The sequence below is a fragment of the Puma concolor genome, chromosome B1 (genome assembly GCF_028749965.1).
Source record: "Puma concolor isolate L17-30 chromosome B1, mPumCon1.1.hap2, whole genome shotgun sequence".
NCBI lineage: Eukaryota > Metazoa > Chordata > Mammalia > Carnivora > Felidae > Puma > Puma concolor.
Window position 1 is genome coordinate 40,244,880 of NC_141670.1, and position 24,086 is coordinate 40,268,965.

Genomic DNA, 24,086 nt, shown 5'->3' on the forward strand with positions numbered 1-24,086 from the left:
AAAATGCTAAATTTTATGTATACATTACTACAAAAAGTGGGGAAGTGAACCATCCTGGAAGAAAGTTATTATCATTTCTACTTGATATATAAGAAATGAGGATTTGTGAGACAATTTTAAAGGTTGAAGACATTCAAATTCCAAGTTTCAGAAGCCACATCTAAAAATATAGTAAAGTAAACCCACCCAAAAGAAAAACCACAATGAAATGTCCACATCACACTCATAAGGATGGCTATAATCAAAAAGTCAGCTGAACTGTGCAGTTTTTCACAGGCACCAGGTCCTTCTGAAGTTAAAAATGAGTACTGTACCTTATCCATGTGAAATACTACACAATCAATCACATGGAATTAGGAGTGAATGAACCAAATTTTCTTTCCAGAGGAGTTAATTCTAGGTAGAACTCTGACCAGGGCCTAAGGTATAAATAAAAACATTAAACTTGGATGCAGTACTCCTGCTGATATTGGAGTTTTGATCCCAAACTACATTGTAGAGCTCCAAAGAATCTAAGTTATTTCCTTCTTTCTGTTTGTCCTCACAAAATATTACAAAGGGGGTAGAAAAGCAAAATTTCACATTTAAAATTACCCTTAAATGATCAAAACGCATAGAATAGTAATTACTGAAATTGAGGGAATTTATTTTTAAAATAAATAAAGGGGGGGATACAAAGAAGAACTTTCTAGAGAGAACCGCAGATGAGCTTTCCGCCTCACTCCTATCTGCACGCATGTGTCTCCTTTTGGAAACAGCCTGTATTCTGTCTCTGCTGAATCGTTAATAATCACTGGGTGCCCCCAGAGGCTTGGGGTGTTTGTAACACCACATGAGATAACTGAGAAAGCCCATTAGAAACCATAGAGTGGTGATGATTTTTTTTTTTAACGTTTATTCATTTTTGAGAGACAGAGAGAGACAGAGTATGAGCAGGGAAGGGGCAGAGAGAGAGGGAGACACAGAATCTGAAGCAGGCTCCAGGCTCTGAGTTGTCAGCACAGAGCCCGATGTGGGGCTTGAACTCACAAACTGTGAGATCATGACCTGAGCCGAAGTCGGACGCTCAACCGACTGAGCCATCCAGGCGCCCCTGATGATTTTTTTTTAACACTTGGAATAAGGTGAACAGGGAAAGAGCACTGAATCCTTGGCTGTGCTTTAAGAATGGCTTACCTTCTTGACCTCCTCTTATGATTAGACTTTAGCTGAAGGCCAAGGCAGCAAGCTAAATGGGCAGTGAACTCCCCATCTAGGCTTTAGCCAGGATGTAACTTGTTCTTAGGATTTTACAGTTCTTTGGGTACTGAATTATATCTGAGCACAAGCTAATGACTGAACCCTGACAGCAAGGTCCTGTTTGGCATCTGGCACTGGCATTACAAGGCATCAGAGAGAACTTAAGAGAGGCACAGTGGAGGAAATGGCTCCCAGGGTGGGAGCTTGAACTCACAACCTTGAGATCAAAGAACCACATGTCCTACCAACTGAGCCAACCAAATGCCCCTCTCTTTTTAAAAATCAGTTGGTCTGAGGCCACACAATGAATCAGAGGCAGAGCTGGGATTAGAACTTGGGTCTTCTGCCTTAGCACAGTGTCCCTTCCCCAACACCATGTTGTTTATTTTAGCTCTACTGTCAATATTTCAAAACAAATTTGTTTAAACTGATAGTTTGCTCCAACACAAAGTCCAAAAGCTAAGAAAACCCCCAAACAAGAATTGCATCATGAACAGGGTAATACCAAACCAACAACTCCACACAATAACCACCTACATCAAGTGAAAAGAGTCATAAAGGATACATAGCCTTGTCAGAGAGGTGGGGTTCTTTTTCCTCAGCTTTACTGAGATAGAATTCACATACCATAAGATTTTTCATTTTATACAATTTAGTGTTACTTAGTATATTCAGTTATATGACCATTACTATATAATTTCAAAACATTTTCATCACCCCAAAAAGAAACTCTGTACCCAATAGCAAGTGTTCCCCATTCTTCATCCCGAACCCCGCCAGCTCCTGGCAACCACTAATCTACTTTCTATTTGTATGCATGTGTCTGCTCTGGACATTTCATATAAATGGAAGCATACAACATGTGGTCTTTTGTGACCAGCTTCTTTCAATTAAAATGTTTCCAAGGTTCATCCATGTTGGAACATATATCAGTAAATACTTCATTCCTTTTTATGGCTGAATAATATCTTATTGTATGGTATCATCTTCTTCTTTTTTAAGGTTGCTTTATTTATTTTTGAAAGAGAGTGGTAGAAAGCGACCAGAGGAAGGGCAGAGAGGGAGAGAGAGAGAATCCCAAGCAGCCTCCGTGCTGTCAGCACAGAGCCCGCTGCAGGGCCCAAACTCACAAAGTGAAATCATGACCTGAGCCGAAATCAAGAGTCAGACACTTAATTGACTGAGCCACCCAGGTGTCCTGGTAACATCTTTATCCATTCACCAGTGGATGAACATTTGGGTTATTTCCATCTTTTGTCTATTATGAGCATTGCTATGAATGTTCATGTACAATATTTTTTGTAGACATATTTTCAATTGTCTTGGGTAATTGTCTTGAGTGGAATTGCTGGGTCATAGGAACTGCCAGACTGTTCTGCAGGCAGCTGCACCACATTACACTTCTACCAGCAACGTACGAGTGTTCTAATTCTCCACATCCTTGTCGACACTTGTTATTGTCCATCCTCTCGATCACAGCCATTCTAGTTGGTTGTGGCAGAGTCTTCATAACAAAAAGTGACAGTTAAAATCTTCTAGGCAAGCACATTCTCTGATCAAGCACATGACCCACTGAGCCCCACAGGTGGTAGAACAGGACATAATACTGATTGTACTACCCTATCCTACTGCTGTGGTGCCCTCCCTAACAATTAAGGGCAGTGGTTCTCAAAATGTAGTCCCAAGACCAGCAGCACCAGCATCATCTGGGAACCAGTTAGAAATGCAGAGTCTCAGACTCTGCCCCAGACCTACTGAGTCAGAGACTCTAGGGTGAGACACAGCTTCCTGTGAGTCTAGTGATCCTGACACCTGCTCAAGTTCAAGGGAAAGCAGCATCTGCTGCAGGGCATCTTTGTCCCTCAATGTCAGCTTTAACCATCTTATTAGTGATGATTAATACACACCAAATCCATTATCCCCTACAAAGGAAGATGACAGTGACGAAGAAAGAACTTTCTAAAGGATTCCATCATGCAACTCAAGTGGAAGGATTTGATACTTTCCAGTAATGAGTGACACTGTTGATGTAAACTGTTCACAATAATTTATTTTGGACACAGAAAACCTAGCTGGAAGGTAAATAGGAATTTCACAAACACCATCCAAGGCAGTAACATAAATACAATTTCCCTCATACCTGCTGTTCTAAATATTCCTTGCCCATTCAAAATTTCAAAGAGCAAGCTATCATAGTTCTCCTTTAGATTTTTGGAAAGAGGATGGCACAAGAGCTTCACATTCATTAAACATTTAAACAATCATTTAAAACAGTAAAGATGGCCTCATCAACACCATGTGATGTTGACAGGCCACAAATACTCCCATGACCCTGGTAATGTTGACTATTATCTAAAAAAATGAGGAAAAAAACTTCTTTGGAAAACCACTGTACATTTCTTTCATATCCTGCCATTTACGGATCTTTTCTTTATATGTTTCTTACAAGTTTACAAATTCAGTAATTAGGGCAGGTGAAGCCCCTATGTAGTGACATTTTTGTTACCTCCTTCAGATATGGCTAGATCCACTGCTTCTCAAGTTCAGCAGGAGTAATCAGTGTGAGAAGGTGAGGCATCTGCCCAGGTCCCACCAGGGGATAAGCAACGCTCACACGTGCATGTGGATGTGGATACAGAGGAAGAACCACACACTGAACAGCAAAAAACTCACCATTAGAGTAAGAATTGCTATAATGATTCCATTTATTCTTTGAAACCCATTCTTCACTGACTGAATGGTTTTCATAGCATTTCTCTTGTCTGGGACATCACAGTTTCTCTGAGCAGATTCAAAACCTTCTCATAAGTGTCTAGAATTTCCTGAGCAGTGGGTCTTTCTGCAGGAGTCTGGCTCTTACATGCCTTATGAATATCAAACAAATGAAATCGGACCATATCACTTCCTTCAACGTGCCCCAAAAGGAAACTAGAGACATCTGGAATCTTCCAGATGTCGATCTTCTCATCATATGACGGCATGAGATCATCGTCAAAAGGCATGTCTTCTCCATAGGGCCACAGCTGCTCTGGAGCCACAAAGTCCCCGTGAAGCTCCCTGTGGCCACACTTCACAAACGTCCTTGAGCTGTGGTTCACCAGGGGCAAGGCGTCCAGGTCGTTTACCACAATGCTGAAGTTGCTCGTCAGCAGATACTGGGACAAGGTCTTGGGCAGGTCACTGGAATCGCACATGACCAGGGTACCCAGGGGGCTGTGGTGCAGGTAGTGGATGATGGCCACGTAATTCATGGCCAGCTGCAGCCTGTGCTGCCACGTGTTCACACTGTGGTACTTGGAAAGGTTGAGCGTTTCTTCCAGATTGCTCAAGGAACCTAAGGGGTGATATTCGGTAAGAATAGTGTTGTCCTCCTCACAGTATCCAAGCAAGGTGACAACATGTTTACTCTGCAGGGTTTTCAGCATCCGCAGCCCATGCAGGAAGTCATCTTTCATCTCCAGACTGGTGAGCCGTGACAGCGCGACTTTGCGTTCCTTCCACTCAGACAGAAAGACCTGAAACCAAGCCAGAGACAATCAAACCTGAAACCGTCACCTGTGTTAGTGAGCAGGAAACCAACCCCACAGGTGCAGAGAAGGTAGAAACTAGGCAGACAAACCCAGTCCTAGAGTGGCTCTCAGCCTGGTCACAAAGACTCACTGCTAAGCAAACACAGGCACCCAGTACAGAAGGCCTAGGGCAGGCCCAGGAGGGACTGTGCTTAGGATGCTGAGGGCCATCTGGAGAGGGTATTGGAAGGTTCCTGGGAGTTGGGCTGAAGGATGACTGGGGCTTGCAGGGTGGATGTGGAGAATGGGAAGTGCACTCCCAGAAGAGGGGGCTGCTGTATAAAGGCACGGAGTGGCAAAATGACCAGGTCCAAATTCCTGCAGCAGAAAGGGCTGAGGATGGGGAGGACCAGGGGAGAAGACTGGAAAAGTGGGGAGTCCACCTGGCCAGCACCTCACGCATCACAATATTACTTGTTCATTTTTCAAGGTAGTATAGAAAACCACAGAAACAGTTTTAGGTAAGGAAAACAATTTTACATGGCGTGTGGTTTTGTGTTACTTCAACTTAACAGCAGAAGCTGAAACACACGCAGACACTAGAGCTGCCCATCCTGGTGTGGCCAGCAGGGGAACAACTGCACAGGAAGCCTCGGTTCTCCATTTTATTAGCCAGGAAAGGCTTGTGGGAAGTACTGTCATTAAGAACCTCTGATCTTCTGCTTAAATCCCCAAAGGGAAGGCAGAAGCCTGCACAAGAGAAAACGGGCTCAGAAGTGGGGAGATGGCTGCCCCAGGCTGCTTCTGCTGCTAGCGGGCTGTTTCTCTGTGCTTCTACTTACTCTTTAAAACAAAGCTTACGGTTTTCGAAACCAATCTGGAGCATGATTTATCAAGTGCCTTTAACATCAAATCTAAAATCTATCTAAGGAAGTAATCTGAGATAGAACAAATCTCTAGGAATAAAAATCTGGCACTACTTATAAAAGCGTAAACTGGCACTTATCAGTCCATCAAAAAATGGGGAGTAGTTCAGTAATGGTAGACCACGCAAAAGAAGACGATGGGGTCAGCAAAATGCACATATTGAGAGAGTTTTCACAGATAAAAGTAATGTCACAAATGAAAAAGGATACAAAATTTCATTTATGTTGTTCTAACTGCATAGAACAAGTCAAAATTACATGGAAATCAAAGGAAATAGGCTGTTTCAGTTCTCTTCACATGCTAAGATCCTGGGCGATTTTTTCCTTTATGAGTCACAGTATTTTCCAACTTTTCTAGAATGAATATACATGACTTTCATATTTAACAACATTTTTAAAAAGAATCAAAAATATATCAAATGGAGGTGAGTTAGAGACCTGTGAAGATTTCTTTGGGATCTGAAAAGAGAGGTTCATTAATGGAAAAACCCAGGTACCGACAGTTGACCCTTAATATTTACAGAGAAATCTTTCAGGGCGCCTGGGTGGCTCAGTCAGTTAAGCGCCCTACTATTGATTTCAGCACAGGTAATGATCTCACGGTTTGAGAGTTCAAGCCCGCATCGGGCTCTGCACTGACAGCACAGAACCTACCTGGGATTCTCTCTCTCTCAAAATAAATAAAACTTAAAAAATAAATAAATAAAAAGAAATCTTTCAAGACCTTTTCAAAAACTCAAAATTGAGAAATTTCACTATGGATCACAATTTTTATTATTTCTTCTTCTTATTATTATTATTTTTAACATTTATTCATCTCTGAGAGACAGAGAGAGAACAGAGAGTGTGGGGGAAGGGAAGAGGGGGAGGGAGACACAGAATCCAAAGCAGGCTCCAGGCTCCAAGCTGTCAGCACAGAGCCCAACACAGGGCTCGAACTCAACAGACCACGAGATCATGACCTGAGCTGAAGTTGGACGCTTAACCGACTGAGTTACCCAGATGCCCCCATAGTTTTTTTTTTTTTAATGTTCATTTATTTCTGGGAAAGAAAGACAGTGTTGAGTGGGGAAGAAGCAGAGAAAGAGGGGTACAGAAGATCCGAAGTGGGCTCTATGCTGACAGCAGAGAGCCTGATGCCAGGCTGGAACCTGCAAACTACAAGATCATGCCCTGAGCCACAGCTGGACACTTAACCGACTGAGGCACCCAGGTGCCCCTGGATCATAATTTCTATTAAAAAGCCATTTTACTTGTATACCGAAAACTAGTATAACACTGTATGTTAACTATATTTGAATTTTTCAAAAGCCATTTTGCTCTGGCTGCTAAATTCACTAAAAGTTTCATGAATACATATATTTATTCATATATATATTTTATTCGTATATATATTTTTTGACATGGAACACGTTCTCTCCATAGACCTGCATCAACACTGAACTCGACATCTGACTCCAATATAAAAATCTTATTTTTTGTTGAGGGCCTTCAGTTCCTTAGACCTATCTCCTCATGGTGACCACCAACTCCAGCAGACGCCTTGGTATCCTAGGCTCATTTTTCACATAAAAACAGTGATCACTTTAGGGAAGCTGCTACAATTTATTCATACATTATTCAATAATAAATGGTAGGGTGCTTGGGTGGCTCAGTCAGTTGAGTGTCCAACTTCAGCTCAGGTCATGATCTCACGGTTCATGAGTTTGAGCCCTACAATGCGCTCTGTGCTGACAGTTCAGAGCCTGGAGCCTGCTTTGGATTCTGTGTCTCCCTCTCTCTCTGCCCCTACCCTGCTCATGCTCTCTTTCTCTCTCAAAAATAAACATTAAATAAGTAAATAAATAAATGTTGGAAGAAGCTCAACCACAGGCCTTATGACTTCCTCCTAAACCCTTGTTTACATTGAATTTTTGTGCCTCAGATAAATGAAAGTCTTTGGAATCACTCACAAATATCTGAAACCTTCCAAGTTAAATATCCGCAGGTCAGGGATTGTTTAAGAATCATTTCTTAGCAGGGTGCCTGGGTGGCTCACTCGGTTGACTGCCGACTTCGGCCTAGGTCATAATCTTGCAGTTCATGGGTTGGAGCCCTGTGTCAGACTCTGTGCTGACAGCTTGGAGCCTGGAGCCTGCTTCAGATTCTGCGTCTGACTCTCTTTCTCTCTGCCTGTTCCCCCCTTTGTGCTGTTTCTCTCTCTCAAAAATAAATAAACACTAAAAAAATTTTATATAAAAAAAATCATTTCTTAGCAATATCTAATTGAGTTGCTTTATTACACTTTCTAAAATTCTCTTATTTAGAGAGAGCAGTTTTACCTTTTTTTTAAATTATAAAATTAATCAAGAATACTCTTCTTGGTAAAAATTCAAAAACAGAAGGAGATTTCCTTCCCCTACTTTTACTCACCCAAAGGAAACTTGTTAACTGGTTGGTTGGTAACCTCACAGCCATTTCTTTATGTGTGTATATGTGTTAATGCATACTTTATAAATAGCATTTGAGTTTACAGTGACATAAGAGTATAACATACATGTCATATTGCAACTTGTTTTTTTTCACATAACTAATACCTTACACTTTCCTGTATATATATTCTTTCTAAAGGTCATTTTTTTTTTAATGTTTACTTCTGAGAGAGAGAGAGGGACAGAGCATGAGAAGGAGAGGGACAGAGAAAAGAGAGAGACACAGATGATGAAGTAGGCTCCAGACTCTGAGCTGTTAGCACAGAGCCCAACATGGGGCTCAAACTCACAAACCATGAGATCATGACCTGAACCAAAGTCAGACACTTATCTGACAGAGCCACCCAGGTTCCCCTAAAGGTCATTCTTTTTAAAGCTGCACAATATTTCACAGTATGGGTACACTACCTATGCTAGTGTATTTTCAGTGAGATTTTTCAGATGATCATTTCTTTAAAACTGAAGTGTAATATAATAAAGACTCATGAAATCTGTAATGGATGTAGTCAGATGAATTAGTTCCTTCTTCCATGCAGCTCTATAATCTTTAACATGGTTTTATGTGATCTATTTTAAAGACTTGATGGGCATTTAAATTATTTCCCTTTTTTTCTTATTAACAACAATCCTACAATAAATAGCCCTATATTCATAACTCTGTGCATGTCTCAAGCATTTCTATAAGCTGGGTAAGTAGACAGGTGACTGAATGAGGAATATGGATGGCCAACATGACCCTCCAAAGTCTGTGCCAGCAGGCACTCTCGTCGTGTATGAGTGAATCTTAGGTTCTACAGCCTTAATCACGCTAGATATTATCAATCTTGCTAACATGTACCAATCTGAAAAATGAAAAACATTTTACTGTCCCAATTTATATCTCCCTGATTACTAATGAGACTGAGCACTTTTTAATCATTGTTGACATTTCTGTAGGTCTTCTGCAGAAAGTATGTTCATTGTCCTATATCCAATTTTCTATGGGGTTGTTTTGTGCTTATTAATTTCTAGGAGCTCTTGTGATCCTTTATTACAAATGTAAAGGATAAATTTTAGAAAATAATTAGTTTACTTTATGCGGTCTTTTGTAGTAAAAAAATAACTATTGTGTCTTCGTAAATTTAACAAATATTTGTGTTAATAAAAAAACTGATATAAATCCCTGCCTCTATGAAATTCACATTCTAATGTAGGAGGCAGATAATAAAGAAAATAAACAGGACATGTATAAAGTATACTGGAGGGTAAAATGTGCTCTGAAGAAAAATTAAGCAGGGAAGGGTTTTCAATTTTATTTTTTTTTATTTTTTTTATTTAAAAAAATTTTTTTTTTCAACGTTTATTTATTTTTGGGACAGAGAGAGACAGAGCATGAACGGGGGAGGGGCAGAGAGAGAGGGAGACACAGAATCGGAAACAGGCTCCAGGCTCTGAGCCATCAGCCCAGAGCCCGACGCGGGGCTCGAACTCACGGACCGCAAGATCGTGACCTGGCTGAAGTCGGACGCTTAACCGACTGCGCCACCCAGGCGCCCCGGTTTTCAATTTTAAATAGGGTTAGAGAAGCTCTCACTGGGGTGACATTTGAGCAAGAACCTGAAGGAGGTAGAGGCATGAGCCATGTCCTATCTGGGGTAACCATGGCCCAGACAGAAAGAACAGCAAAGGCGAAAGCCCTGGGGTGGCAGCATGCCCACAGGCTGCCATATCAGCAAGGCAGAGTGGCTGGAGAGGAATAAGCAAAGGGGAACGGAGTAGGAATAAGGTTGAAAAAGGGTGCAGACCTCATAAAACCCTTAACTTGGTGAAAGGACTCTGGCTTTTACTTGAATGAGAAAGAGAGCCATTGGAGAATTCTGAGCAGAGGAGAGATGCTACTTAGAATTTAATGGCAGTATTCTGGTTGTGAAGGGCTGAGAGAGGGACAAGTGTGGAAGCACAGAGCCCACTTGAGAGGCTACTGAAATAATCCAGGTACAAGATGATGGTGGCTTGAATGGGGGGAGGGAGACAGGCAGAGAAGTCTGAAGACTGGCCAAATTCTGGATCTCTTCTGAGTGCAGAGACAATAGAACTTGCTGATGGACTAAACATGGATGTGAGAGAAAGAAACATGTGAAGGATGCTTCTTCCCAGGTGTGTGTCCTGAGCAACTGGGCTAACGGAGTTGTCATTAACCACATTGGGGAAGAATAAAGGAAAAGCAGGCTGGGGGGATGGTCTGGGACACAGTCAATGTGAGAAGCCTTTCTAACATGCAAGTGGAGATGGATGTGGGGTAGGCAGCTGTATAGAAAAATCTAGAGAGTTCAGGGCAGAGGTCTTTGTGCAGATAAATGTAAGAGGCTGGATGAAGTCATTCAGGGACTGAACATAGAGGAAGAAGGATCCAAGGTTAAGGGGGATGAGGAGGTAGACCCTGCAAAAGGGACTGAGAAGTGGACACTGTTATTTCATACTTTTAAGTAGACAATTCATGTAACATCTGTTTTTCAGCCTGAAGTATTAAAAATAGATCACATAACATCCTTCTAAATGTTACAGAAAACTAGAGGACTACAGAGTAATTTTAAGAGAATCAAATTCTTTCTTCTAAAAGGATCCAACCCAAATTTTATGGCTTTTTGATGTATTATATTTTTAAAATTTATTTTGAAAGAGAGAATGAGTCAGGGAGGAGCAGAGAGAGAGAGAGTAAGAGAGACAGAATCCCAAGCAGGCTCTATGCTGTCAGAACCCATGAGATCATGACCTGAGCTGAAATCAAGCATTGGACACTTAACCGAGTCACCCAGGCATCCCTGTACTATATTTTAATTTTAAAGGAAAAACATGCAGCTGTAAAGACTCTAACAGTGATCTGTGATCTCATAAAGTCAACATCATGGGCTGGGCACACGGAATGACACATGAGGTTATACCACCTTCTGCTCACCCCTGTTCAAAACAGGGTGTGACCTGAATCATGCTTTCATTATCCACAGCAATATGGCAGGACCTTCTGCCTTCTGGAAGAATTGGTTCCACTGTAATCTTTCTTCTCTCTCACGAGTACTGTTGCACCAAATCTGTTTCAGAAAATGCACAGGCCCTTAAGATGTGGGTATTTCTGTCTTTGAGATGGCTGACAGAGTATGTATCTCATTCTTTTAATGTAATCTTGGGTTTAAAAATCAAAAATGCAGGCACTGGATGGCTCAGTTGGTTAAACACTTGATTCTTGATTTCAGTTCAGGTCATGATCTCATGGTTCGTGAGTTCAAGCCCTGCCCAGGGCTCTGTGCTAACAGCATGGAGCCTGCTGGAGATTCTCTGTCTCCCCCTCTGCCCTTCATAGAGCACACTTGCACACTCTCTCTCAAAAATAAAATATGTCTTAAAATTTATTTAAAAATAAGCAAACAAATAAATAAAAATCTAGAAGTGAGAGGTGCCTGGGTGGCTCAGTTGGTTGAGTATCCGACTCTTGATTTTGGCTCAGGTCATGCCCTCAGGTTGTAGGATCGAGCCCCATGTCAGGCTCTGTGTTCATCATGAAGCCTGCTTAAGATTCTCTCCCTCTCTCTCTCTCTCTGCCCCCTCTCCACAACTCATGTTTTCTTTCTCTCGTAAATTAAAAAAAAAAAAATCTAAAAGGGATAGTATGGTAACTGTACTAGAATTAAAATTAAAAACCTAATTGAAGGGGGGCCTGTGTCCAACTCTTGATTTCAGCTCAGATCATGATCCCAGGGTCATAGGATCAAGCTCCAAGTTGGGCTCTGCACTGAGCGTGGAGCCCGTTTGCGATTCTCTCTCTTGAGATCTCTCTCTGTCTCTGTCTCTCCCTCCCTCTGCCTCTCTCCCCTGCTTCTGGGTGCTCTCTTTCTCTCTCAAATAAAAATTTAAAAAAATTTAATAAAAAAGTAAAAACTTAAAAAATACACATGAAATAAATTTTACCAAAAAAAAAAAAAAAAATCTAAAAGAGATGAATCTCTCACTGTTATCTCCAGAGAATAAGATCAGAGATGGGGAATCCAAGAGGTAGAAGGGAAATTTACTTTGTGTTTCACCTCCTTCTGAATATTTGAATGTACTGCTTTTATAATTAAAGAAAATCAGAGAAGAAAAAGCAACAAGTCAATCTGCCTTTCAGGGGCAAATTTGCACACTGCTCCAGGCAATCCCAAACACAAATCAAAAACACAGTCTGGGGAAAGACGAGGTTGGCTGCATGTCTGTATATTGAGGAAACCATCAAAGCTAAACCAGTGTTTTATTTTATGAGGAATCAGCTCGGTCTCTTCTGTACTCACGTGTGAAAGTGTGCATGCACACGCACGCACGCACGCACACACACACACACACCACCTTGTCCCTCTATTCAAACTGCTCCAACGGTCCTCCCAGTCCCACCAAACCCTATGTACCCCAGACATCAGCTGGCAGGCTATGTCCGACTTCAGCTCAGGTCATGATCTCATAGTCTGTGAGTTCAGGCCCCATGTCGAGCTCTGTGCTGAGAGCTCAGAGCCTAGAGCCTGCTTTGGATTCTGTGTCTCCTTCTCTCTCTGCCCCTTCCCCGCTCATGCGCGTGCTCTTTCTCTTTCTCTCAAAAATAAATAAACATTAAAAATAAACAAAAAAAATTTTTTTAATAAAAAAACTTTAGGGGTACCTTGCTGGCTCAGTTGGTTAAGTGTCTGACTCTTGATCTCAGCTCAAGTCATGATCTCATGGTTCTTGAGTTCAAGCCCCGTGTGGGGCTCCACAATGAACATGGAGCCCACTTGGGAATCTTTCTCTCCCTCTCTCTCTGCCCCGCCCCTGCTCTCTTGCTCTCTCTCTCTCATAATAAATAAACTTAAAAAAAATAAACAAAAAATTTTTAAAACATCAATATAATACCATGACAGAGTTTGAAAAGTAGAATGAAAAAAATTGCTCATAATCCTTCACTATAGCACAATTTCTGTAATTTCTATATTTTCTACATAAATACATTAATTTTGCAGTTGAAAATCATGTATTGTGCAATTTTGCATGTTGCATTTTTTTACTTCTCATCATATGTTTTTTTCACACGAGATTCCTAACTACACTTAATGGCTGCAGAACATTCTATCAAGTGGATGGACCATAATTAACTAGTCTCTTACAGTTATTATTTCTGGTTTTCTACTGCTATAAATAACAAAGCAAAATCTCCTTTATGCATTTAGCTTTTTTCCTTCCAATGGATTATTTGGATAAAGTCCCAGATGCAAGATCACTGGGCCAAAAGTATTTTGATGGCTCTTAACACATCGTGCCAAGCTGCTATCCTGAAACACCACCCCAATAACACTCAGCTGTAACCCAGAACTCACTCTCTTCACAGCTCCTTCTCCAACACGCTTCAACTGCCTCACTTCGGTCCTCAGCTCCTCGCAGGACAGCCACGGTGAACAGTTTTTCATCTGTCCCATTCTGAAGTGTCCGTGGGGACAGTGAGCAGAGCTGGGAGCAGAGCGTGGACGGGAGATGAAAAACCAATCAAGGCAGAAGTAGAGGAGCGTGTTCATGAGGGCCATGGAGAAGAGCAGCCCCACAGCTGGGGGCACTGCTCTGTGGGGGGCACCTTTTCTGCTGTCCTGGGTTTTCTTTTCCATACTGTTATCACCTGTAATTTCCTGAATTATAAATGAAACAAGAAATAATACCAGTCAATTTTTACGTCCATTAAGGTGTTTGGGTGACAAGGGGTTAAGGACAACACAGCCTCTCATGCCTCTTATGCCCAAGGATCTTGCATGCTTTATCATCTTTGTTAGGATTAAAGAAGGTACAGAATGCTCAATGTCAGCTGTTTTCAAGATCACTGTCTTTTTATTACAAACTAACGTCTGGGTTCATCCACTCTAGATTCAACTAAAAGGAAGGTGTCTTTGTTTCTCCCACGGCAATTTGCACTAAATAGATATTTAATGAATAATTAGTAAAATGAGAGAAAACTGCTTTTGTTAGTCTAGCGGGGCCAGGGCAGAAGATGGACAAAGGAGAGGAGCCAGAGAGGAGATGGGGTAGGGGTAGGGGTAGGGGCTGGATGGTGAGGGTCTCCTGAACCCAGCTAAGGAGCTGGGATATTCCCTGGAAGGTGCTAGAAAGCTCCTTAAAATTTTTTTTAAGGATTTTTTTTTAATTAAAGTTTATTTATTTATGAGAGAGAGCGAGGGAGGGGCGGAGAGAGAGAGAATCCCAAGCAGGTTCCACGCTGTCAGTGCAGAGCCAGACACGGGGCTCAAACTCACAAACCATAAGATCATGACCTGAGCCAAAACCAAGAGTCGGATGCTTAAATGAGTGAGCCACCCAGGTGTCCCGCTCCCTAGCATCTTTAACAAGCAAGGTTAGGTGTGAAAGATGTGTTTGGGGTGGAACAGATGGAGGCTGGGAGACCAGGTAAAAGGCTCTGGCAGTGCCGCGGGGTAAGAGCTGATGAGCACACGAGCTGGAATGATGGTGGTGATCCTTGCACCAAGTAACTGCCAGGAAGGCTGGACACTCACCAGTTCAGCTCTAGCATCAGAGCCAGTGTGAGGCCCGCAGTGGAGCATTACTGCCTAGTTGTTGGATGGCAGAGGGGTTGGCAAGGGAGAGGGATGGAAGGACCCTGGACATCAGATGCTTGACACTCAAGAATGCTTGAGGCAGAAGCTGTTTCAGAATCAGAGCGGAAGCATGTCAGTACTCTGACACAGGAGATGGCCATAACAGTGTGCTCACTTAATATCAGTACTGGGAAAGGGGTACCTGGGTGGCTCAGTTGGTAGAGCGTCCAACTTCAGCTCAGGTCATGATCTCATGGTTTGTGAGCTCGGGCCCCATGTCAGGCTCTGTGTTGAGAGCTCAGAGCCTGGAGCCTGCTTTGGATTCTGTGTCTCCCTCCCTCTCTGCCCCTCCCCAGCTCACGTTCTATCTGTCTGTCTCTCTCTCTCTCTCTCTCAAAAATAAATAAACTTTAAAAAAAAATCAGTACTGGGATGCATGGGGAACACTAGTGACAGAATTGACTCTGTGCTTCCTATGTCTGAAATGACTGTGACATGAACAGTTACCTTCCACGGGCGTCTTCCTTCTCCCAGCTCAGTTTTCCACCCAGACACCTGGGTCACTCAGCGTTCTGGTTGGCCCCAGGCACTGGTTTGAAAATACTCTGTCACAAAGTACCAAAAAGGAGGTTTGCTGAATAAAAACTTCAACTCTGCACATAGACAAATGGCAATAATTCAAATGGTCCACCTTCTTCAGGGGCCCTCCTAGGGTCCAGGTATCCCTCAGGCCCTTGAACTCCAGGATGGAGTGGCAGCCGTGGGAAATCCTGCGACAGCCTGGCTTCCATCGTGAAGCCCTGCCAGCTGGTGTGAGCTCAGAGTCCTGCATCTGGTTCCAATAATCCACTCCCTCTACTCCATCACTAAATTCCAGCCCTCTCATTCACTCAACATGTATTAAGCCGTTTCCATAAGCTCAACTCTAGGCACTGGGGATCTGTGAGTAAATAAAACAGATGTGGTTCTTATCTTCTAGGACCTTAGAGGAAAGCCAGTGGAGAAGGCAGACAATAAACAAGTAAACAAAAAAGCTTCTCAGATATTGTGATAAGCTTTCAAGGACAGAGAATAACAGAAGAAATTCCCTGGATGATACTGGGCCAGAAGACCTCTCTGAGGATTCACACTGAGAACAGAAGCTTGAGAGGGGACAGCTCTCTCATACCTTCTCCTGGAGAAAGTAAAATCCACTTGCCATTCATAGAGCTGGGACACCAGACATGGATCAAGCCAACTGCAAAATTCATAGAAAGCAGCATTTCTCCTAAGGACACACTACAGGTATAAAGTATCAACAACTCCCTTCTTTGAATGAAGACTGCTTTCTTACTCACTGAGAAACTCTGCTCTCTAAAGTCACACACTATCAAAAATTTTGCCATCCAAAGTCCTACCAAGAACAGGGAAACATCCCACTCTTGCCTGGAGGAGCTAAGTCTCTCTGATACAGAGAAGCCACCTCTGCTTCCAACTGGGTGCAGAACTGCACATGAGCAGTTTCTGGAGAAGGCATTCAACATCTATGTGAACCCTGTGGTCTCCCAGGAACCAGACTCTGGGGTCCACTTTGCAGTCCGGACCAGATCTTGACATCTTTACAGGCAGCCCTGCTTAACTTTGAGTCCATCAAAACATTGTTTCCTTTCAATTTTGCCTAAACTCCACCCACCCCCAAATTCTAATTTTTTTTTTTTTACAGTTTTTAAAATTTATTTTTGATAGAGACAGAGCACAATTGGGGGAGGGACAGAGAGAGATGGAGACACAGAATCCGATGCAGGCTCCAGGCTCCGAGCTGTCAGGACAGAGCCTGACCCGGGGCTCGAACTCACAAACTGCGAGATCATGACCCGAGCCGAAGTCAGACGCTTAACTGACTGAGCCACCCAGGCGCCTCACCCCCAAAATTCTATAAAAATAACTCTCTTTTCCTGTGATTGAGATGCCATGTTCCACTGCTCCACAGTCACATCCACTGAAATGGGTCAATACACCTGACAAGTTCATTCCTATGGCCTCAGCCCTTTCTCTTCTTTCTCTTGACTGCTCAGTGGCATCTGGAATGGCTGATCACTCTCTCCTTCTTGAAATGCCTTTATTATTTGGTTCCCAGGAAGGTGCACTCTGGGGGCTCCTTTTGCCTCTGACTCTAAGCTGCTGTAGTGCTCAGGGCTCAGACAGACCTCTCCCTCAAGCTCTGTGACCTCATCCAGACTCTGGCTCTCTGTCCCCACCTGCTGACAGCTCCCAGTTGTAAAGCCCTAGTCCCAGCCTCCTCAGAACACCACCCTTGGCTCCTTGACATCACTTAAACATCTGACAGACAATGCAAAAATAATATTTCTTCTCAACAATAAAAAGATAAATGACTCAATTTAGAAACGGGCAAAGGACTCGAACAGACATTTATCCAAAGGAGATATCAGATGGCAAATAGGCACACAAAAGGATGCTCAACTGTAACAGTCCTCAGGAAAATGCAAGTCAAAACCACAATGAGACCCACCTCATATCCACTAGAATGGCTGTCATCAAAGAGACAAGAACGAGTGCAGAGGAGGCTGTGAGAAAATAGGAGCCCTCCTACAGTGATGGTGGCAATATAAAATGATGCAGCCACTGTGGAAAATAGTCTGGAAGTTCCTCGAAAGGTTAAACATAGAGTTCCCCATGCAAATCTGCTGCTCGGTATATGCCCAAGAGAACTGAAAACATACGTTTATGCCAACACTTGTAGGTGAATGTTCACAGCAGCATTATTCATAACAGCCAAACAGCGGAAATAACCCAAAGTCCCTCATGATAAATGGACAAAAAATCTGATATATCCAAACATGGAATAGGATTCACCCACAAAAAGAAATCAAGCACTAATACATGCTGCAACATGGATAAAACTGGAAAACTTTATCCTAAATGAAACATGCAGACACAAAAGATCACATATCATAGGATTCTACTGATATGAAATATCTAGAACAGGCACATCCATAGAGACAGAAAGTGGATTAGTGACTGCTAGGGGCTGAGTGAAAGAGGAAGGGGAATGGCTGCTAATGGGCACTGGATTACTTTTGTGGATGAAATGTTGTGGAATTAGTGGTGATGGTCGCAAAACCTTGTGAATATACTAAAAATCACTGAACCATACACTTTAAAAAGCAAACTTTAGGGGCGGTTGGGTGGTTCAGTCGATTAAGCGTCCAACTTTGGCTCAGGTCATGATCTCACAAGTCCATAGGTTCGAGCCCCACGTCAGGCTCTGTGCTGATGGCTCAGAGCCTGGAGTTGGCTTCAGATTCTGCATCTCCTTCTCTCTTTGCCCCTCCCCCCACTCATGCTCTCTCTTTCAAAAATAAAGATTTAAAAATAAAAATAAATTAATTAATTAAAAACAACTTATGGCATATGAATTATATTTCAACTTAAAAAGATAACAAAACGGGGCACCTGGATAGCTCAGTCGGTTAAGGGTCTGACTGCAGCTCATGATATTGAGCCCCACATCAGTTTCAGATCCTCTGTCTCCCTCTCTCTCTGCCCCTCCCCTGCTTGCACTCTCTCAAAAATAAACATTAAAAAAATAATAATTTATTAAAAAAAAAAAGATAACAGAAATACTTCCCAAACTCAATGTCTGCTCTTTCCCCACAAATCCGCTGTTTCTAGTGGTCAGAATCTCAGTAAATGACAACTTTATTCTTCCAGTGACCCAGCCCATGAGGCTGCATGTCAAGGGTCAGCACAGCAACACTGCTTCCTCTAAGCAAAAAATCTTAGAAGTAGGGGACTCTTCTACCACCCAGTGTAGTTCTTCCTAATTAATAATAATTTTTAAAAATGCTGCTTTGCATGTCCTGGTTGTCACTAAGAGGTGTCCAGTAAACACCGGCTCTACTGAATTGCTCCAGCCTCAAATCTCTTTCTTTTCTTGAAACAATGCCACCTGCTCAACCTGCCCTCAGTCTTTCCAGCTACACCCATCAGTGTTCTGATGGATGTTCGCTTACCTTTCTCATAAAGACTCCAGGCCCGCATCTTTCCCCCTGGCCCATCCCCTCCTGTCTTCATGGATTTCAACTGGAACAATGACGACTTTGACCACTCAGGCCTCACAGTCTCTTGAGCTTCTTCCACCAGTACCTGATTCTCACAAGATGCTCTTAAAGAAATGGATAAAACGGCTGCCATCTCTCTTTTACAACATTCAAAAAATGACCAAGTGTGTCTTAACTTAAGACCTTAGGTCAAGAATCAGCACTTTTTTCTATAAAAGGCCACACAGTAAATATTTAGGTTTAGGAGCGAAAAGTTGAAATCCAGTGACAACGGCATCACATGACTTATGACCCACCAAGCAGCAGTGCAAAGTGATAAGAGGCCACAAGCTCTCTATCGTGCCATTCAACTCTGTCACCAGGGTGTGAAAGCAGCCTGCAACAGTACATAAACAAATGAGTGTGGCTGTGTTTGAATAAAACTTCATTTATGGACAATGAAGTTTGAATTTCATGTAGTTTTCATATAGTTGTGTCACAAAAGATTATTCCTCTCTTGACCTTTCCCCCCAACATTTTTAGGTAAAAAGCATTCTTAGCTTGCAGGTCATACAAATACAAGTGGCAAGCAGAAGCTGGCTGGGCCCTACCCTAGCTGACACTATTCCTCTGGGTCTGTCACAGACCATCTTTCCATCCTACACATTCCCTCCACGTAATCTCATTCACAGACATGGTGATGCTATTGGTTGCCAAGTCTCCACTGTGGCCTAGGTCTTTCTCCTACACTTCACTCAGCTGGCTCCTCAAGGCCGGGGATGTCCATAACTGAGCTCTTTCTTGTCACCAGCATGCCCCTCCTCCAGGATTCCCTTACAGTGCCAGACACATAATCCACCTACTTGGCTCCAGTCACAAAGCAAGTGACTTGGTCCCCTCTTTCCCCGACCTCTAAATCAACCAGTCACCATGTACAGTCAGTTCTATCATCCAAACCTCTCTCAAATCCCTTCTTATTACCGCCACCCTGGTCTAAGCCTCTAGTATCTCTTACCTGGGCTTCTGCCAACAGTTTTCTACATGGACTCCCACTTCTTTCTCTTTTCCAGTCCATTTTCCAAACAGCAAACAGGATTTTTTCTTTCCTGAAATGTTTAAAGCATCAAAAATCTAAAAAATAATATCATGAACACCCATCAAGCTTTGTCAAGTAACAGTGCATCATATTTTTTTTTGAAGATCTTTTAAAAAGAAATACAGTTGAGGCCTCTTTGGACCCCTCCCAGTCCTATTCTTCTCCCTCCCAAGAAGTAATCACCATCCACAAGTTGATGTACATCAGAGTTCTCAAACTGCGGTCCCAGGACCTGCAGCAGCATCACCTAGAAATGTGAGTCCTTGAGTCCTCACTCCAGACCGATTGCATCAGAAACTGAAGTGAAGCCCAGAAATCTGTGTTTTAACAAGTCTTCCAGGTGATTCAGAGGCATGCTCGAGTCCAAGAACCACTGACGTATATAATTCCCACACATGCTTTTTATTTTCACCACCAGTGTGCCTATAAACAATAACATAATATATGGATGTTTTCACGAGCTTCACACAAGTAGTATTGTACTGTATATACCCTTTGCAACTTGCTCTTTTAAAAGCTCAATATTAAGTTTATGAGGTTTATCCACACAGACACATGAAGCTCGAGTTTGCCACATTCAACTCCACAACTAGCAAAGCAAGTGTTGTACACACTCCTGCATGTGCAGAAGTTTCTTGCTGGTATACACAGGGCGGTCTTTCTAAAGCACAAATCTGATCACCCCTTGCTTAAAACCATCTAACAGTCCTCCTCTGTCCTCATGATAAAGTCCAAACTCCTATAAGGTCCCCTGAGATCCAGCCTGTCTGCCTTTCCAGACCCCTCCTTGCACCCCACATTCCAGGCCCTGAGCTTTCCTCCACCCTTGAAGGCGCCCCTCTTGAGAAGTCCAGGCTCCAGTACGTGGGTTCCTTTTTCCTCAACTGTGAGTTCCCGGAGGACTATCTGCCTGCTTTGCACACCCCTGTATCCTCAGCAGCTGGAAAATAGCCAAGAACTCAGTAAAAATGCACTGACTGATCACCCAGGATTCCTTGTCTTCACAGCCTCACACACTGACTCCTCTTTGCTTTCTCAGTCCCACCAAATCTGCTCTTCATCTCTTCTTGTGCCTGTCCTCTGATGCTCTCATCCAGCACCAACTCCAATTTGAACTCACCATCTTTTTAATTCGCAAACCCCCTTGCCGACAACCTTCCACTGATTCCACCTCGCCACTGGTAGTAGATTCAGTTGTATAGGGCCTGAAGCTTATACCATATTTTTTCTTTTGGAGGCATAACACTTTCTTCACTTCCATGCAAAGGGTGCCAACATCAGGTACAAATTCTGTAAAAATTCATATTTTTTAATCTACCTTAGATCACCATTACCCAGTTACCATTTAATGCATTTCTTATGGGCCCTGCAGTTAGTTATATGCTTCAATAGTCTTTCAATTATCCCTAAGTCCTCACATCCACTTCCGAATGCTCAAAAAAAGACTCATCCAAAAACTCAACTTTTACACAATGTCAACCTCACACTAATTCTGTGAGGCATATATAATTGTTACTATTCCCATTTAACAGATAAGAGAACTGAGTCAGAGGTGAAGTGACTTAGCCAAGGTCACTAAACTGTACATGGAGGAGCCAAGTTTTCCAGCCTCACATTCTTCCCCTAAATCCTTCAACCTTCAGGTGTTGAAGGTTCAGGAATTGAACATAGCATGGTCACTGCAGGGGTTGAGGGTGGATGCTGTGAAGCTGCCTATCCATCTCTCTCCTTTTTTTTTTTTTTTTTAATATTCTAGTATTTTTTTTAAACTTTATTTTTTTTTGGAGAGAGAGAGAGAGAGAGAGAGAGAGAGAGAGATGGGGGAGGGGCAGAGAGAGGGAGAGAGAGAATCCTAAGCAGGCTCCTGCTGTCCATGCAGAGCCCAATGCGGGGTCCAAACCCGCGAACCGAGAGAGCATGACCCCAGCCAAAATCAAGAGACTGACTTAACAGACTGAGTCACCCAGGTGCCCCAAGACTGCCCATTTCTTAAAGAAAGCTTTAGCCCACCCCAACACCTGATGGGCCTTTTTTCTTTGAAAGGAGTATTTCTGGAGTAGGCTGCCAAGGGCTGTGGATAGGCTGTATGGCTGAAGGAATTTTGTCCTGAAATAAGCATAAATGACACTGAAAGTTGCTGCTGGTTTTGCAAGTTAGGGAATAAAGATTGTGGGGCCGGCTGGGTAAGAGAAATTCAGGCGATGTTTAGACACAAAGGATTTCTGACATTGATAGGAAAAAGCTGGTAACAGAAAAAACTGGAAACCACTGCTCTACAATCACAGCTTATTTAAAAGAAGGCAATGGAACAAAATTAGTTTTTACCAATTGATTGAATACTGAATTCAACCAGAGGAAAAACGAATTGGCGTTACCCAAAAAAATTGAGAATAGAATCTCAGTTTGCCGGTAGAACACGAGGCACATTAAAATAATTATTTTAAATGTTCCAGATGCGTTCTTAACCTAAAGGTGCTACAGCCAAGGTAAAGGATGGAGAAGACAAGACTACTAACAAAAGGGCTGGCCGGCCTTTAAAAACCGGGCGGCACTGGACTATACCCTTAACACGGAGCCCCGCCCCCAGGGAGTGGCGGCACGAAAGACCCCAGGCAGCACAGGAGCCCGCAAGCGGGAGCCCAAGGCCGACCCGGGCGGAGGCGTCCGTCACGTAAAGGTGCCACTTTCGGCCGCAGGGTAGTCGCTCGCTGCTGGGGCCGCGGCCGCCGCCGGCCAAGGGCAGGCCCCGCAGGAAGCTCTTCTGCCCTCCGCGCCTGCCCGCCCCGCAGCCCCATGTCTCTCTAGAGTCCGAGCGGGACGCCGGGCCCGGGCCCGTGGCTTCCCCGCGCTCTCTCGCCAGCCTCCCCGTCTCCCCACCTCCCGCTCGCCGCGCCTACCTGCGGCCCCCACTCCGGCACGCGGCCTCCAGCGCCGGCGCGGCCGGAAACCAGAGGGGGCAGAGAGAGCGCGAGGCTGCCCTCTGGCGTCCGCCTCCCGCCGCGCACCTGGAGGCCCTCGCAGACAGGATTCCAGCCCCGGTGCGCCCCACCGGTCTCCTCTCCTTGGCTTCTCTCTGAGTCCTTGAGGACAATGATGTGTTGACCTATTATTGCTTTAGTCTGGACGCCCAGCCTGGAGTTGCGTACAGTGGAGTGGAGCTATAAGATCTAAACCCTTCAAAAAGCTCCTGATCATTGCAAAGCGGTGGTCCCGAAGGGTGGTCCTCAGACCAGAAGCAGATGCTTCACGTCTCCAGGGAAATTGTTAAAAGTGCAAATTCTTGGCTCCATCCCAGACCTGGCGGCGGGTGGGGTCCAGCAATCTGTGCTTCTGGGTGATGCTGAAGACTCTGAAGGTTGAGAACCACTGGTGGAGGGGAAACTCAGGGGCTTAGCCTGCGCAGGAAAGCTGAGTTTCACGCATTCAAAGGGTGGCAGGCAAGAACTTTGACAAACGCCAAAGGAGGTGTACAGTACTGTCTGGAAAGGGGGAGGGAAGCTGGAAGGTCTCAATGCATCGCACTGGCATCTGTACCTGATGGAAAAGTTTCAACATTGAAAGTTAGACTATATAACTTTTTGTGGGTTAAACTAGAAGTGCTATTTACTTCTACACGGACATATTTTCCAAGTTCAGAATCAAGAGTGTAATTCGATGCAGGTTAAAAACTGAACCTGTACTGGGAATCCGAACAACGAAAAGTAAAATAACTAGAAGCAACTTGCTTTCAGATTGGCAAATAGGAAAGAGAATGGTAATACCTACTGTTGATGTACAGAATCTAAAAGTTTCCCCACAGCCATATATTAGTGTAAATTTGTATAACCCGTATCAATTCCTCCTATATATAAAGGGCTCTAGCAAATCCCATTTCTAGGAGTTTATCGTGCAGAAATAATTGAATACATGTGCAAGATGTACTGTATGAAGTGTTGTGGATAAGGAATGTTTACTGTAGAAACAAACCTAAATATTTAACAATAGGGCTTTCTGAAAGAGATTATATCTATGCAGCTGTTAAAAATGATGCTGTATAATGGGTACAGAGTTTCAATTTGAGAAGGTAAAAAAATTCAGGAGATGAATGGTAGTGGTGGTTGCACAAGACGAAGGTACATAATACCACTTAAAAACAGTTAAAATGGTAGGGATGCCTGGGTGGCTCAGTTGGTTAAACATCTGACTTTGGCTTGGGTCATAATCTCACATTTTGTGGGTTCAAACCCTGTGTTG

General features: G+C 43.4%; 1 protein-coding gene across 9 annotated transcripts; it reads right to left on the bottom strand.

The window, feature by feature from the left end:
• Window positions 1–3,269: 3,269 nt before the first annotated feature.
• POMK (protein O-mannose kinase) lies at window positions 3,270–22,842 on the bottom strand. Of its 9 annotated transcripts, none has more exons than XM_086703562.1 (6): window positions 22,751–22,842; window positions 19,773–19,863; window positions 15,886–15,954; window positions 15,225–15,322; window positions 13,497–13,799; window positions 3,270–4,754 (listed from the first exon to the last, which is right to left on the bottom strand). In XM_086703562.1, the coding sequence occupies exons 5-6, from the start codon at window positions 13,776–13,778 to the stop codon at window positions 3,984–3,986; spliced, it is 1,053 nt and encodes a 350-aa protein (XP_086559688.1). In that variant the 5' UTR covers window positions 13,779–13,799; window positions 15,225–15,322; window positions 15,886–15,954; window positions 19,773–19,863; window positions 22,751–22,842; the 3' UTR covers window positions 3,270–3,983. The 9 variants fall into 9 exon arrangements, with proteins under 9 accessions (XP_086559688.1, XP_086559687.1, XP_086559689.1 ...); XM_086703561.1 differs by lacking the exon at window positions 22,751–22,842 and adding an exon at window positions 21,864–22,693; XM_086703563.1 differs by lacking the exon at window positions 22,751–22,842 and adding an exon at window positions 20,974–21,422.
• Window positions 22,843–24,086: the final 1,244 nt, after the last annotated feature.

Excerpts from the sequence above, each read along its gene's own strand:
- POMK (XM_086703556.1), bottom strand. The coding sequence starts at position 13,778 with ATGGAAAAGAAAACCCAGGACAGCAGAAAAGGTGCCCCCCACAGAGCA. Across the intron at positions 4,755-13,496 it reads GAGAAGGAGCTGTGAAGAGA|GTCTTTCTGTCTGAGTGGAA; the intron begins GTGAGTTCTGGG and ends GCTTGGTTTCAG.